The following is a 16266-nucleotide window of genomic DNA, read 5'->3' as shown; positions in this document are numbered from 1 at the left end:
AAAATGGCCTTAAAACTCTGAGAATAATCGATAAAAGTCAGGAAGTGCTCAATTAATGATGAAACCTACAAATAACAGAGCTTAATGGAGTGCAATGCCTGAGATGTAGTGAGCACTATGGGGCATTACCTTGGAAAGTGGAAGTTTTATACCTAATTGATTTCTCATGATTGTCCATGTATCTGGCCCTTTAACTAATTTTATGAAGTTTTCCCTTTGTGCCAATGACAGGAAAGGGCAGGGGGAGGTGGGTTGGGGTGAGGGAGGTGGGTTAGGGTGGAGAGGGATATTGCCCCATACCCAAGTTTGTTTTGTTTTCTTAGAATTTCTCATCAGAAGGTCCGAATATGGGGGTGGTCTGCCAAGCATCAAGGCCTGACCTTCAAGGACAGCTCGCACAGCACAGCTTTTGCTCAGAGGTTTCTAACTGGTAAGTCCTCAGATGTGGGTCTATTTAAGAAGGTCAGTCGTGCTAGGAAGAGCTGTTGCTCTAAAAGTTGAATGAACAGCATAGGGTTGGCTGATCACCTCTTGTCATTTAAATGATAGATTTCAACCCTGTACAATGTGCAAAGTGATTTAAGCAGACCCTTTACCAAATAAAGCAGACCCTTTACCAAATAATTCCCTTGGATTCAGTTATTAAAATTCAGCCCATTTTCAACTAACATATCTTTCTCCAAAGCAAAATGTCGCCAGGGTGAGATCTGAGCTAAGTAATAAAGTAATATACAGATGAAACATGATTCTCATTTTCTGATTGAAGAGACATAGAAAAGTGAACAGACCTATTCCAACCTAAGAAGTCAGTAGAGAAACTGGGAAAAGGATTTCCTGATGCCCCCTCCTGAGCTTTACTTACTCAATTTTTAGCAGCTTTTGGCTAAAATTGTGACTTTTTTTTTTTTTTTTTTTTTTAGTATTTTGCCTACAAGATACCCACACACGAATGATTTCTTTAAGTCCCAGTTAATGCTGTTGAAATGTACATATGGTATCATTCTTGGCTGGGAGCTGTTTCCTGCCAAATGTTAGCATAAACTTTTAAGTGCACATGGAGATTAAGGGTGAACCGGCAAGTGGTTGTAGAGGTAAATGCGACTGGGAATGTAATTAAACAAGAACAATGTTCTTCCTCATCCCTACGTCGTGAATTTAAACAGGAATCTTCTGCCCTGACCTGTCCTTCAGTCTCAAATACTAAGTGACACAAATGACTCCTCTTCAAAATGTACCTGAGATTTCTAGCCTATGAACGAAGAAAGCAATTGGGCCTTTAACTCAGATGCTATGCTTTTTAGGCAAATATTAGGTTTTTTTGTCAATGTCGGGTAGCATTATAGAAACAAGGCTACTTGCAGCTAAAACTCCTGCAGCCCAGCCAGTGACAGGGAAGTAGCTGCGTCTCAGACTGCAAACACTGGCCACTGACCTCACAACAGAAATGACAAGACTTGACATCCTTTCAAACCTCACAAATTAGAGTATATTTATGAGATCAGTCTACTCAGAACACAGTTTCCCTTGAAGACTACATTTCTCTTTTTCCCAGGCTTGCCTTGCCGCTCAGCACTGCTGAGAAAGTAGATAAACAGTAATGTGGTACCAACCGTGAACTGCTGGTTCTGTCGTCGCCGTGGTGTCTACAGACGGGAACAGAGGATTGGAGGAAGGGAAGAAACAGGAGGAACGGCATGCAAAAAAAGGGAAAATGGAAAAAAATGGAACAGATAATATATGAGCAAGCTTTCAAAGAACATCGCGTGACAAGCAATAATAAATGAAAAGCCAAAAGCATTTGAAGTGAGTTGCACTGTTTTAAGACATGCCTTCAGCTCAAAGCTGCGAGCCAGTGAGGAAAACAGTAAATTCTTCGGTTCTGGGGGTCTTGCCAGGACACATCTACTTGCTAGTCAATAGTCACAGGAACATGCAAAGTGATGAGAAACACCAGTGCAAACTCAGTGGCTGGTAGATGGCTCTGAACGCATCAAGGCTCAGGACTGTGACAGAAAAGCTCAGTCGGAAGGCTGGCTGAACAGCAGATTCATACATTCAAACATTGCCTTTGTTTTAACCCAACCCACCCGGGCACTCAAGCTTTACGACTGCCAATCAGGCGTCGCTGGATCAGCTGCACGTTTAGGATACTTTTACGGCTCCTGCGCAGATGCCTGTAGATGAATATATGGATTCAAGTTTTGCATCCAGTGTGTTATTTCCGCAGAGTTCAGCTGGAAAGTTCAATTAACTGGGAGGCCATGGGAATGAACATGTTAAAGGTTTTCAAATTAGCTTCTATACACACACACACACGCACTCACACTCACCGCTCGCCCATCCTTCACTCTACAGATCTTACGTGTTACAGTCTAAGAGCAGAAGTCTGGCATGGAAACACCTAAGTCCACATAATTTACCAAATGCCACTTCTCATCATGTGATATTCCCCAAATTAAAGCATCCAGCCGTGCCTTTGCTCACGGTCCAGAACCACAGTCACTGCTGTGAGCTGCCAGGAGTCCTGCCTTCAGGGTGAATTAGGAGATGCCACGTGATGTTTCTTCACTGCCAGATGTGCTTGTTATGGAAGAAGCAAGGTTTGTCTCTTTCTTCTTCTATTTCTAATGCCATTCAAGTTTTCTCCTTCTACCAGGCTTCAAAACCAGGCCTGCCGTATTGGCTCCCCTTCACAGGAAATTCCTCAAGGGGCTCCAGAAATTTCCTTTTTCTTTTTGGCTAGAGGGGAAGTGGGATAAATATCTAACAAAATGCACGGTGACATTCTTTTTCCAGAGTCGTTTTAACACCACTCTTCCAGCCAGCTTCATTCCAATGTCAACCCATCTGGCTGGGTTTTAATTTTCAGTTCTACTCTCTCAAGGTGTCTCCCTCCACGATCCCCTTCTGGCCAGAAAGGAGCGGTGACACCCACACACGAGCTGGTCATGTTGCACTGAAGTGGGATTCTGGATTAACACTGCAAGTAGTCACCTGTCCTTTTGTTTGTTTGTTTGTTTGTTTATCATGCAGCTATTTAGCTGGTAATGTTCATGAGTTCTGGAGACTCCAAAAGACTCTTTTGGACTTTATACAGGCAATGTTTAAATGCACCAGAATGCCAAATGTAACTATTTTTTTGGTCCAAGGAGCCTGGTGCTTCTGATTTGTAAATACGACACGTCAATTCACACCAGTGTTCCCCTTCAGTTGGCATGCTTTCCTCAGAACCCTAGACCACCAAAACATTAGAGCCCTTCTAAGGAGCCAGAATTAACCAGAAGGCTGAGAGGCCACTGCAGCTTAATATAACTTATAGCTGAGTTTCTAAAGAAGAGGTGAAGGAAAGAAAAACATAAAATAAACCACATCAGAACACAATACTTACTTACAAGTCTGTATGCATAAAATAGCAGTTAAAAAACAATACCGAAAATCATACAGTTGAAACATCTCTACATCAGATGCTCATGACACATCTGACACGTCTCCTTACTTGAAACATCCAAGTCAAGTGTTAGTTTGAGGTGCTTTCAATTGGAGGGGCAAAATCAAATGCACATTTGTACAGAGACACTTACATGCAAGTTAATACATTTTATTGCTAGACACTGGCTCCTTTCCAATTAAAAAAAGCAATAAACATTTTAGCTCGTTATTTTTGTAGCAGTACTTCTAATATATTTTATTTTCACCAGGTAAATGGTTAGTATAAAATGAAAGAAAGAGGGCCGAGTAACACCTAAGGGTCCTCAAAAATAATGTCTTAGCATTAACTGATGACTCCCCAATTTACTGTCCTCCTACATCACAACATCATGTCAGCTTTATGACGAAATCAAACTAAGGGAAGCTGGGTGTACACTTCCCTGTGGGCACCAGAGAATAAACGAAGGGAAGTTCACAGCGCAGCTTGCCTCCCCATTCTGGGGATGGGAAATCCATCAATTGCACCCAATGGGGAAGAAAGGGATGTTGAGAAGGAAAACACATGGTTCTAAAACAGTTAAAAGCAAACACATGTTCAAGTCAAACACAGTTACTGCAGCTGGGAATGGCAAAACCAGGGGTCAGCGGTGGAGCGGGAGACCGCCGCAGACACACCGGCTTGGCTACAAAGTTGAGACCGAGATTGAGGGTGTATCAGCGGAGTCGCTGGTTCCATTTCTCTAAAAGCATCTGGTGTGGTATCTGAACAGAGGCTATTTCAAGTAAAGAATGAAAAAAAAAAAATCTTTAGAAGTGACTTTGTGCTCCCCGCAGGAGAGCACTGTGACAGAATCTAATTCTCCTTCATAATTGCATGACGACTTCATGCAGAAACCACAGACACCCTGGCTCTGAAGTGAGTGCAGCACTGTGAAGTAGGATTTAGTAAGGTATCTTAATCAGGAGACTGGAGAGACGTGCTAGCCCACCCCGTGAATCAACTGGTGGGGTCACTATATTGTTTGGTAACATTCTGAGTGTACAGGCAAAATGCAAACAGTAACTTTTCCAATAGAAGATAACATAGGCTGTAATTAACTTGAAAAATTAGAGTGCCTAATTGCCCTAACAGAGGCTTTTTCAAACTTCATTCTGTGGCTGCCTTTAAAAAAAATAATCTTTGCGTTAGGCCTAAAAGAAAAATAGGTCACAGAAAGTTGAGCTGGACTTACAGTGGTGTAGGGCTATGAAATTAAAAAGGCCTCGTTGGGCTATTGTCTCTATTTTAATTTTAATTATAATGAGGGAGAAATTTATTGTACATTTATTTTACGTGGTCAAGAAAAACAATCCCATGTTCTTGCAAACCCAGTAAGTGTGTATGGTCTTAGTAGTCGCTCTCTAGCTGTTTTATGAGTATAATTAAACAAGGTATCCAAGGGCAGGGCCTGCACTGCTATTTGAAAGATGCACATTTCACTAAATATCGACTTTCAGTCTCCCAGCCATACGAGCAGTTTAGGGGACCCTACCTTGAATAAATTAAACATCACCTATATTTCACATGGCAGTATAAGATATTTTCAAAATCAAAAGGCTCGGACAAGGTGTCAGATTAGAGACACTAGCCATTGAACCAAGCAGCAAAAAAACCCAGAGAACAAAAACGAAAACAAAAAAACTGCATGCAAGGCAGCTGGGCAATATTTAGTTGAAACAGTCATGTGTAAGTGCCACTGTGGTACATTCTAATCCTTTCATATGGACTCTCTCCAACTTAGAATTGTTCATGGAGTGTGACAGACTGGGGGTTTAAACTAATCCGTAAATTAGTCCGTGGTCTCAAACACACCGGGTGCTATAAATGAAAACGAAAATCCAAGAGCAAAATTGAATTCACAGCCTTAAATACTTTTTCTTCTCCAATTAGTCTGTGGTGCTCCTGCTTTAGGATGCCCAGAGTCACTGCAAGGCTACATTTGGGGGTGGGGTGGGTGGGTGTCAGTACGGTGTACATTAAAAAATGCACAGGGTAATAACCCAGAGAACCCAATCTGCTCGAAAGCAGAGCTTAATTGTAAAGAATTTAAATTCTGCCATTGTGATTGTCATAAGCTTAAATGAAAGCATACTAAGCAGCCCAGACATATTTTAATACACTTTCCCTCGGTTTATTTTCTTAACTAAAGTCAATAAGGAGCCAATGGGTTTTCTTAATTGAATTCCCCTTCAGTTTGTGTTATGGAGCTGCTTTAAATCTAGACGCTAGGGCGGGCGAGGAATTCCCCTGACGATTTTATTCTCACGACTGTGCTGAGCTGGCCAACATGTATTAAATATAGTTTTTCCCTTCTTTCTTTCTTTTTGACATATTTGAAATCTACTGAAAGCAAACATACGTGCTGGAAAATTAAACTCTGAAATTTATTTTCTACTGGTTTCCCAGCTAATTTTCTTTCCATCTATGTTAGGCTTTAATTAAACTCCTATTTCTCAGGGATGGGAGAAGTGGATAGGAACAGAACTGAGGCTAAAAGGCCCGAATAGGAGACCCATAAGGAAGCTTTCCTCCATCTTCACATCATCTCCCCTTCGAGTGAAGAGACTGTGTGCCACGGAACAACAGGAATGGGAGTAGGTTTGCTTTTTTTTTTTTTTTTGGTTAATTTCAAGTTTTGTTAAATGCTTCCTCAGAATCGTTCATGAATGCTGCTTTACCCCTGAGATCTTTCTATTCGCAAACCAGATGTTCTGAAAATAATAGGAATCTGTACCGTGGTTTCATTTAACAAGGAAAACAATTCCTATCCCATGTTGCGGGTCAGAGCTAGGTGGGAGGCAGGACAGAGAGGGGCGAGGCACAGGTGAAGGGGGGGTGAAAGGAGGGATGCAGGTGGGTGGGGAGAGGGGAGCAGCTCTAGAAGTAGTAGCTGATATTCATCTCCTAGTAGATACTGGAGGGCTGGGTCCTTCCTGACAAGTCCTTTATTTCTCACCACCGAGATAGCTGCAACTTTCTAATCCTAAGAAACCTGTATTTATGAGATTATTTTTTGCACTGTTGTGCATAAACCTTTAGTATGAAAACATGTCAACTCCTTCTCTCTTGGATTGTTTTTCAACAAGGAGCATGAGAGTATGGAAATGATGATAGAAGCGTTAGGAAAAAAAAATTCTCACTCACTTCCCATCTCTCATTCCTTTGTAAAAAAAAATGCAGAATCAGGTGACCTTCATCACTAAATTTCTTCCATTCCCTCATAAGTCAATATGGGTCAAAAGCTAGTTGGCTATATGCTACTTATAATAAGTTTATCAGCAGCAGCAAAATAAAAATGTCCACACTTAAGACAGTATGGGAAAAAAAGATGGTCCATGCATTTTTGGGGCAAAAACTTGAAAAGGGAGCTCATTACAAAAAAGGTGGCTCATGAGTGTCTAGTAGCACCTTAATAATATTCTTGTCACCAGGCATACTGGCATATATATCACTAATATTCGATAAGTATTCAATAAATGATGAATGAAAAACACTCTTAATGGAGTAGATGCCAACTCTAGAAAAAAAGGCAATTTAGTAAACATTCTAGGATGAGAGATGTGTATTTCCTAGCAACAATGGCTTAATATATACCCCGAACATAAATACACACAACACACACAAACGCTGAAGGTAGACGCTTGAAGTCTTATCCACAGTCTATCCGTTCTTTGATGGCACAGACCGAATTCTACTTCTTCTGTGACGATCTCTTCAATCTTCTGAATCAGCCCTAAGTGCATAGTATCTCCTGCTATTGAGTTCCAATGGGTACAACCTATTCCCTCAGCTATATTTTAAGGGGTTCCAGGAAATTTCTGTGTCCATGCTGTACACATTATGGGTCCTTGATGTTTGTTGAATAATGCCTAAAAGCATTACCCCTTACAGCATGCAGATATTAACAGCACAGAGTGGGAATCAGGAAGCTAAGACCCTGGAGAACAGGCAGCCCTACATGGAGCAAAGCTCTCTATTGTAATTTAGCTGGTCATGTTATAGTCAGTCTTAAGACACATATACTTCTTTGCTTTGTATTTAGGAAACTGAAAACATGTGCTTGGGTGTTGTTTCCCCAATTTGGCATCTTCTACAAATACCTCTGAAGGATAAGGGCTGTTCTCACCTTCTTTATTTACGTGACCTAACCCACATTACACATAAAAAAGCTTATGATAGGAGACCATGAAAGCCAAAATAATAACGTGAGCCTGGGTGTGGGACTCACTTTCTCCAAGGTATATTGGGTACTGAGTCCTTAGATTCCAATAAGAAAAACCTTAATGTTTTCTTTTCCGAGAAACACAAAATATTTAATTGGATATGTAATTTCAAAAAGAGAAAAACTCATTTAGAAATGACCTACTTCATTCTTATGAAGGAATTTTTAAATGTGTTTCAGAATTTGGCCCTATAGCTATTCATTTCTTATTCTAAGGTGATTTTAATTTTTTAATTTATGACAGTCACATGTATAAGTGTGACCTACAGGTTGAACTCCTCCCGGCTTGAATTTTATATTTAAGCTGCTAAGGGTGTTTAAAACTAAGTGCTGGGTGTTTTCTATGGTACTTCTCATCAAGCACCTAACTCAGGGCACAACCAGGCAGAAATAATATCCACATTAACTAGGAAGGGAAACACAAAATATTTTCCTTAGATGATTGATCCAACTGACAGACAGGGGCAAAAGCTATCACCAAACACAAAAACAGGTATGTTAACGTACATCTCACATACAAAGTCAACTAATTTCAAAGAAAGTTCAAAACAAAACAAAATGAACAACACCCTCCCCCCTGCTCCCCCCTCCTATGGCAGTAGATTTTTCTTTGATTCTGGGTTTTGAAAGGAATTTGCATGGAGGCCTCTCACCTGGGGTAATGGTTGGCTGTCTCCGTATTTCAGCAGAGGATGCCAGGGACAATTTACATTATGCAGTTTACTCCTGCATATTATAACACATATCTTCATGAATGAAACCACATGGACAGCCTCGATATTTAAAAAAAAAAAAGGGAGTGGGGTCTGCCAGTAGCAATAGTCAAAACAGAAATATATGGCCAGAAGAGCAACATACACGAAAGAGAACAGAGACACCAAAGAATCTCATGGATAAATCACATGAGGCTCTGCGTGGCTCCCATCTCAATTTTATCCCTCAAATGGTTTCTTATTTGGAAAGAAACTCTAATGACATTAATGGCTGAATAGTTATAAAAATATGGCAAACTGACATCAAGTCTTCCTTTCAGTCCTCTAGAGCCTGCAAAACTCTTCCATAGATGAATCTACCTTTAGACGTGGCCTTCACGTGTAAGTCAGGAGAGCTTCCCCACGCAGGATGAGTGGGAGGCAGAGCTGCTCTGCTCCTCCCACCCACCTATGATTCTGGGTGGGCAGCATGGGGTCAGATTGGGCTTACAATTCCTCTTTTAAAAGGGCCTCCAGGATGAAGATTCAACGTGTTTTGAGGGAGTCAGGCTGGGAACTCTTGAAGGCCTGCCTCCCTAACAAGGGGAACAATTCGATTATTCTGGTTATGGAAGATAAAAGATAACGCTGAACACTTCCTTTCAGAGACATCAGAAATCAACTATGACCTTTTGAGTTTAAAAACATTTTTGACTGCATTTGTACGTTTTGCTTGTAATGAAACTCTGACCTAGAGAATGGGTTTCAGTCACTGCATTTGCCTGGGAGAAAAGAAATAGCTGCCCGTGGGCTACCTCTTCCTCTTCTTTATTTTATTTTTTTTTTTAAGCTGAGGCTTTTTGTTACTGTCACTAGATTTAGCTGTTGAGGCTTTTAAGGCTAATGGTGGCTGTAATCTACCAAACAGTACAAGAGAGGAGAAGAGTGGAGATTAATTTAGCTCTCCATTTGTCAAGATTCAGTCCGGAAGCTTTTTTAGGAACCAATCTAAATCTAGGGGATAGCCTGGACCTTTAAAATGGGACACTCCAGTCATTCAGCTCCATAACCTTTAATCTGTTTGAAGAAAGGAACAAATGTTAAATTCCACAAGCACTCTTTTCTGGGCAAGATAAATATATATAAGATTGCTTGTTAAGACACAGCCAGCCTGTAAGATCACATCCATTAAGGCAACAGATTCTACAGTGTTGTTTTAGTGGCAATTTTAGTTTAAAGACTCTTGGGTGTGCCAGTGAGAATCAGGGCATTCATCACCACAAATGCATTTTGTGTGCAGAGAGGGTTCGGCTACTCACATTAAGAGGCCAAAGTGCGCCTATGAGATCATCTTACATTACCTTGAGCAAAGAGGCCAGGAAGAGAGAAAGAGGAGCAGACAAGTCCCTATAAAGGTACTGTGATGTGGACAGAAATACAGCATGGTTTGTTTTTAAAATTTCCTCTTAAATGGAGGCTCAGCCGACGGAACTGTGATAACAGTGAGTTGTAGCTGTTTGAAGATGTGAGATTAGCTTTAGTCTGGAGTGAAGGATTAGGAGCTATGAACTGCAGTGCCTCTGCTGAGCTGCTGAGATTGATGGTGAGTGGGGAGGAGTTCAGGGAGTGTTAAGAAAGGTCTTCTAGAAAAAAAAAAAAAAAAAAAAAAAGGCCTAAGCTCGTGAGAGGCCAGCCACAAGTGAAAAGTGCTGTTCCATATTAAAGAGAAATGTGCTGTTCATGCTGAATGAATAAAGGCCTTGACTGCCTTAAAATGTAAACCTGACTAGCTACCTAGATGGAATCTTCTGCAAGGAGAGGTAATCTAGGCTGGCTCATACCCGGGCAGCTTGTGCAAAGACAAAACAGACCACAGAAGGGTTTTCTTTATGGGTTCACACATGCAGGGCAGTGGCGAATGGGGTGATGTAATTTACACTGACATCCAAAGGGCCGTTCACAGGAAACTTTATGAAAACCCGGGAATGGGAGCTCAAGCTTAATTGGTTTACTACCCGGATAAGAGGTAAGAAATCATGAAAGGTAAACACCCGGTTCGTAGCATGGAAAGTTGTTGGTATGGTTGCTCTGGAAATCAGAGTCAGGAAGGAGCATCTTTGCTGTGCTTATTAGCGATACAGCAAGTGGGAGGAGACTATTCGCTCTACTAACAAACCGAGTTTACCTAAGAAGCAGAAGAAACTAACAAAAAGCTAAACGGGAAATGCACACAGATGAGAATTTAGGAAGCAGCCTGGATGGAACAGAGTTTAGAGTGAGACACAGAAACCAATTGATGGATTTTCAGAAGGTTGTCAAGTGCAGGCACTGATATTTTCATAAACACCATTCAGAGCCATCCTCACTAGTGGCTTATTTAAAAGTTCTTTATTCCACTGTAATGGTTAGAAAGGTGAAGAAAACTGAAATTAGACAATCTATTGTTACAGTTCATAAACTGACGAGGCCTCCGCTTTCACTGAACACTTAGAATTCTCATCATGTCTATCTCACCGACTCCTGTGAAAACTGAAAATGTCTCCAGAAAGTCAAGTTAAGGATGGCTGCCATAACTAGGGTGGTAAAGAGGATAAGGATAAGGAAAATATTCAGTGTTTTTAAAGAAGCCCAGTGATAGGAATGTACACTAGGGCACACCGCTCAGAGAGATCGTGCAGTCTCGTCAGATAACAGGATGGAGCGGAAAAGTTATTTTTTAAAGAGATTTCTTTTCATAGAATAATTACTTTTCCGAGTTTCTGGGGCAGGTACCTGTAGATAGCAGGTGGTCAAGGCCTTACCTAAGGGAATCCTGCATGTCTAGTCGATGTGGCGCGGCCATAACCTTTCCCACCCCGGCTGGCGGAGAAAACTCCAAGCCTCCCAGACAAGCAACATCAAGCATTGAGAGCCTCTGGGGACCCAGAAGGGGCTGGAGGGCACACCTCCTCCCTTGGTGAGAGTCAGAAATAGGAGATAGTGAAACTCATTTTGAATAAGAGTTTCAGACAGTCCAAAGAGCTTAAACCACAGACTGACAACCACTGTGGCTGCCACCCCCACTCCTCCAACGTTTAACAGAGGGCGGTACGGGGCACTCAAGTGCCCAGTGTGGAAAAGACAGTGACTCCCCAGGTGACACACGGTCGGCAGGCACTCGCTGGGGCAGGAAGGAGGATGAATGCAGGAACATGGCCCGCATGGGCATGTTAAAGGGTGTGTATTTTCCTTCACGTGGATTAAGATGAAACTGAGGGAAGGAGAAGATCTAAAGCCAGGATACTTACCATTTCGTCAACTGTGGCTGAGGGCAAGCTATCCGTGGGTTCTCTAAGAGCCAGGCTGCCATTTTCCCTAGCGTTTTGCTTTGCGTGGTGATGCTTAAAAAAGAATTTTGCAAAATATCGGATCTACTGTTAAATGCTTGGATGTTAAGGATTTTTCTGAGGTCCTTAAGATTCAACCTGAGGACACAGTATCTAATGTCTTTCAAGTTCCGAAATAAAGGAATAATTCAATTCCAAGGATGTAAAGGGACCTTTTAGGCTTCTTTTCATACATACCAGAAAGACAATATACATTCAGGACATTTTCAATGGTAATGAAGGTACCATACCTGCGATGATGGTAAGGATGGTGGTGGTGGTGGTGGTGGTGGTGGTGGTGGTTGTTGTGGGAGGAGGGATAGTTGTGGGGGGATCTGGATAAAAAAAAAAAAGGAAAATCAAGCCCACGATGCTGAACAAAACAATGATCAGTAATGACAAAACAAAGGCATGAAGACACTGAGATGTTTGTTTGATGACTTCCCCCTTTAAAACCCAAAGCTCCCCTCCCCCCAAAGATTTATGTCTTATAATTATATCCCAAAGCCTTATGTGGAAGTGCTAAGAAAAGAAGAAAAGAGATTTGTATTAATGAAGTGAACTAGGGATGAGGAGATGAGAAGCAGAAAAGGGAGGAAAAACCAAAACATATGACATGCCCCACCCCCATCCAATTTCAAAGGGTGAGGTTAGACCAACTCAGAGCCCCCGAGAGGGTACAATGGTTGTCATTTCATTTTATGCTTTTACCGGTGGGAGAAAGGAGGAGATGGCGCTGCTCTATCTAAAGGGCTCCTATCGGCCAAGGAAGAGTGTGCGCCTGCCTCTTGCTCTCTGACTGTTAACTTCATTATTCTCCATCAATACATCCCAGCAGGAAGTAAAACTACTTCTATACTTGTAATAAATACAAAGAAGAGAGAATGTCACCACTAAATATCAAGTTCCAGGCATATGAGATTTTACTGAGATTTTATTTTTTAAAAGTCAATAAATTTTACAACTTATAAATATTAATGAGTTCATTGCCTTTGCTCAAGCCCTGACCTACGTGGGTGACAATGATAAAACCGAAGAAGGTTTCCGTCTTGTAAACAAGAGAAGTAAATATAAACAAGGCTCGACCCTCAAAGCCAGCAATCCGATAGGGAATCCTCTGTCAGGTGTTTGATACACTGTATATTCTTCTATCATCTCAAAAATTATTTGGGGGAAAAGGGAAGGCAAATATGAAAGAGAAAAAAATTCTCAGCCCAAATGATCAAACTGAATGTGTTAAATTGTCAGCAAGACTTTGAACTAAGCATTCATTCTGCTATAATAGAGCATAAGATGATTCGAAGGCTTTTGATTTTAAATTTTATCTAAAGCCCGTCAACTTTTTCTCCCTGACACATCTGGTGTCCTTTTATCTCCAAGTGAGCTCTCAGATTGTCTAATTAATACATCCAAACTTTAATTATATACTGTACCTTTTTTGGGTTTGGCGCAACTTCCCGGAAGTTTACGAAAACATGATCTTGGTGTTTGATTACAAGGTCTGCTTAAAAGATTCCTACCATTGATCAGTAATTGGAGGTTTTAATTTTCCTCACAAACTTCTCTCACACATATACAAATGTACGAATTTGACAGGGAAGACTCAACAGCAAATCTGTTTTAGGGGAGACTGTTTAAGTTGGGGATGCCAGCAGTTCAAATTACTGTTGAAAGCAGCCTCACACACGAGTGCATAAAGGAATCCATTACAAAAAAATCTCATTCTCCTCCAAGAAGTAGAAATGGTTAAATTAATCATTTCAAACTACCTTTTTAGAAGAAGAACAGGCAGCACGTTCAGTCTTGCTTCTTGGATAGTTTCTTACGGAAGCCACAGGTGGGCAAGCATTTTGTGACCTGGTAGACCACTGGGTGCACTACATCCTGCGGCAGGTGCAGCTGCAGGGACAGGTGCAGCTGGGGATGCAGGTGAGCAGGGGGCACTGGTCCCAGAAGACATCCTGCTCTCTCCACGCCCCAACTCAGCTGCACCCAGAGACGTGCCTTCTCTGTTCTGATTCAAGGACAATATTTATCACTGAAAAGGAACATCTGTAACTGGGAGACCTCCCCTGATATGCTATCATGCTATTTCTGTCCCTATTTCTAAAAGTATTGGCACAAAATGTGTGATGTCCACAATACAATCAAAGTGCACCTGAAGGTGGTTTGAAATTACGATTACGAACAAGGAATGGAACAGAGACTAACGAGGGCAGAGACTTCAGAAAAAAGGTCACTAGTCCCTTTCATTTTGTGAAAATCACACACTTTCAATTATTTTCATCACTACTGGGGTAACTTGTCCTTCACATGTGGCTCAAGTGACCTAAATGAATTCGATTCTGTTACCAGGTATAATGCTTAGATCATTTCTAGTGATAAGAGCAATGTGAGGTCACTATTCAAGAAAATACAGAGCTGGAACTAATAAGCTGTGTTTGACACATAAAGGCTAAAAGAACAAAACCAATTGGGGCTCAGGCGCTAACCAGATAGATTCTCCAAGTATAGAAGTTACTTCCAGAGAATTAAACATTTTAAAGGCACGTTAACTCTGAGTTCATAAAGAACGTTGAAAGTTACTGTAGTACGACAATAAATTGGCTTTGAAAAGAAAAGCTACTCACCACCTTCTCGAATTCTTGGAATATTTTATGACTAGACCAGCAACACCTCGGGTGAGTATTCCAGCCTGCCATTCCAAGCATTACTGCTAGTACAGGTTAAGGGAGGGAGGTAGCATATTGTGGATCTAGCAATTCTTAGATCAGGCAAATTGCACCTTCACGGGTTGGGGAGATATGTGGATGTAGATGTGCTTGCCTAAAGGGGTGGGTCTCTGTTTCCTGGCTTTCAGATACTGCACTCTGGCCCAGCGGGTTCATTCCCAAAGAACAATCTTGCATTGGAGGGAACTGTTCTACTGGGAAGCAGAGAGAAGAAGTACAAAGAAAGACACACATTTCACTGTAGACTTTGGAGTCAAAGTCTCGTGGCTCTGAAGCATATTTAGTAACTTATGTGACCCGTCTAAGCTTCCTTTTATCATCTGTAAAATGGGATGATGCTGATGCTTACCCCGCCGTGTTACTGTGGAGATTAGAGGTGATCGTGCGTGTAAAACTGTCATCCTGGTGCATGAAACGAAGTGAGCAAGCCCTCAAAAAAGGGCCAGCCAGCGCTAGGATCCGAAATTCTTCGAGTCTACCTGTCTATCAACTCCACAAAACGTTTCTCATCTTGAGATGCTGGAACACTGGGTACAATAAATCAAACTTGTTTTTCCAGATAACTTAACCTTCTGAACCAAGGAATTTGTCCCTGCTTTTTATAATCTGCCGTTTTTAAAAAGAGCTGAATGAGGGTCTGTAAACCTGGATGACAGCAAGGTTAGGGCCTCCCATGAGGCTCAAACCCTGATGTTAAGAGAGTGGGAGGGATGTAGAAGCAAAAGTGGGGACGTCTGAAAACGGGGCACTTGGCACCTCCTCGCACCTACACAGAGAGCCGTTCCCTTCACTCTGATCTTCACTACTGGGGAGAATTAATGCTGTTATGTGTAGACCACAGAGAACATGGGCAGTGTGCAAAGAAAACACACCTCAGAAGTCTACATATAAAGTGATCAGACATGAGCCTTTAACTCTGCATTATGCTAAGGAAAACAAAATTCAGGTACAGGATAAGGATTATTTTTTAATATCCATGTATATATGAGGTAAAGCACGCTTCTATTTCATCAAAAAGATTGCTACTCCTACTTTCTTCATAAGGGAAGTGGCCAGGTTCTAAGAGGTTACGGTGTAAGTATCCCGTATGTAGATTTCTGTGTATATTCACATACACTTACACTTGGATTACTTACACGGCTCACATGAAGAGAGAAAGGCATACACGTATTCATATATTTACAAGATACTGGAATTGTCATGCCTATGGTTACTCATTCTGTGCCATGTCAGCTCATGACTATTTTTCCTGGTGTAAAGCTAAATGAGAGATTCAATTGGACAGAAGAGACTCGATTTGTCATCATAAGACTAGACAGGCAGTGCACTCCTCAACTAAATAGAGAATATGCACCAGACACAAAATTGACCATAAGCTATAAATGGGAAATAAGTTTGAAATGGCTGGTACAAGCAGGTGCACAATAAGTATTTGTTGACTAGAAAGTGAAATTCATGATCATGTGCTTTAATAATCCTGCAAAAAAGATATTAAGAAAACAGACACACACACAAAAAAAACCATTTGTGTCTAAAGCAGTAGCTATAGGTGGTTAACAGAGCTACCGAGGACCTTCTATTTTTTCCCCCAAGTATTTACTGGCTGGCAACACCTGGAATGTAATAGCTTCATGCTGAAAATAGGATAGTTCTGCTCATCAAAGCAGGAGAAAGGCTAGCCCAGGTACCATCGGAAAATACCACTGGGAATAGACTTTCTGAGCTGCAAAGCCATTAATTGGTAAGGCTGAATTTCGCAGTCATTATTTCTCACATAATCTCCATA

The 16266-nt window shown here is 41.4% G+C and overlaps 1 protein-coding gene across 6 annotated transcripts in view; it reads right to left on the bottom strand.

The window, feature by feature from the left end:
* CADM1 (cell adhesion molecule 1) overlaps window positions 1-16266 on the bottom strand; it is a 319835-nt gene that overhangs the window by 19578 nt on the left and 283991 nt on the right. For 2 of the 6 annotated variants that reach the window (XM_057749936.1, XM_057749937.1), the window contains exons 8-9: window positions 12000-12083; window positions 1611-1643 (exon numbers count right to left, since the gene is read on the bottom strand). In XM_057749936.1, the coding sequence (XP_057605919.1) occupies window positions 1611-1643; window positions 12000-12083 (117 nt within the window). Of the gene's footprint in view, window positions 1-1610; window positions 1644-11999; window positions 12084-13397; window positions 13758-16266 lie in introns of those variants that run through there. The other 4 variants (XM_057749938.1, XM_057749941.1, XM_057749939.1 and 1 more) reach the window with 3 other exon arrangements.

The sequence above is a fragment of the Hippopotamus amphibius genome, chromosome 9, assembly GCF_030028045.1.
Source record: "Hippopotamus amphibius kiboko isolate mHipAmp2 chromosome 9, mHipAmp2.hap2, whole genome shotgun sequence".
In the NCBI taxonomy this organism is placed as follows: domain Eukaryota; kingdom Metazoa; phylum Chordata; class Mammalia; order Artiodactyla; family Hippopotamidae; genus Hippopotamus; species Hippopotamus amphibius.
The sequence above is the reverse complement of the archived record's forward strand: the minus strand, read 5'-3'. Positions and strand labels throughout refer to the sequence as shown.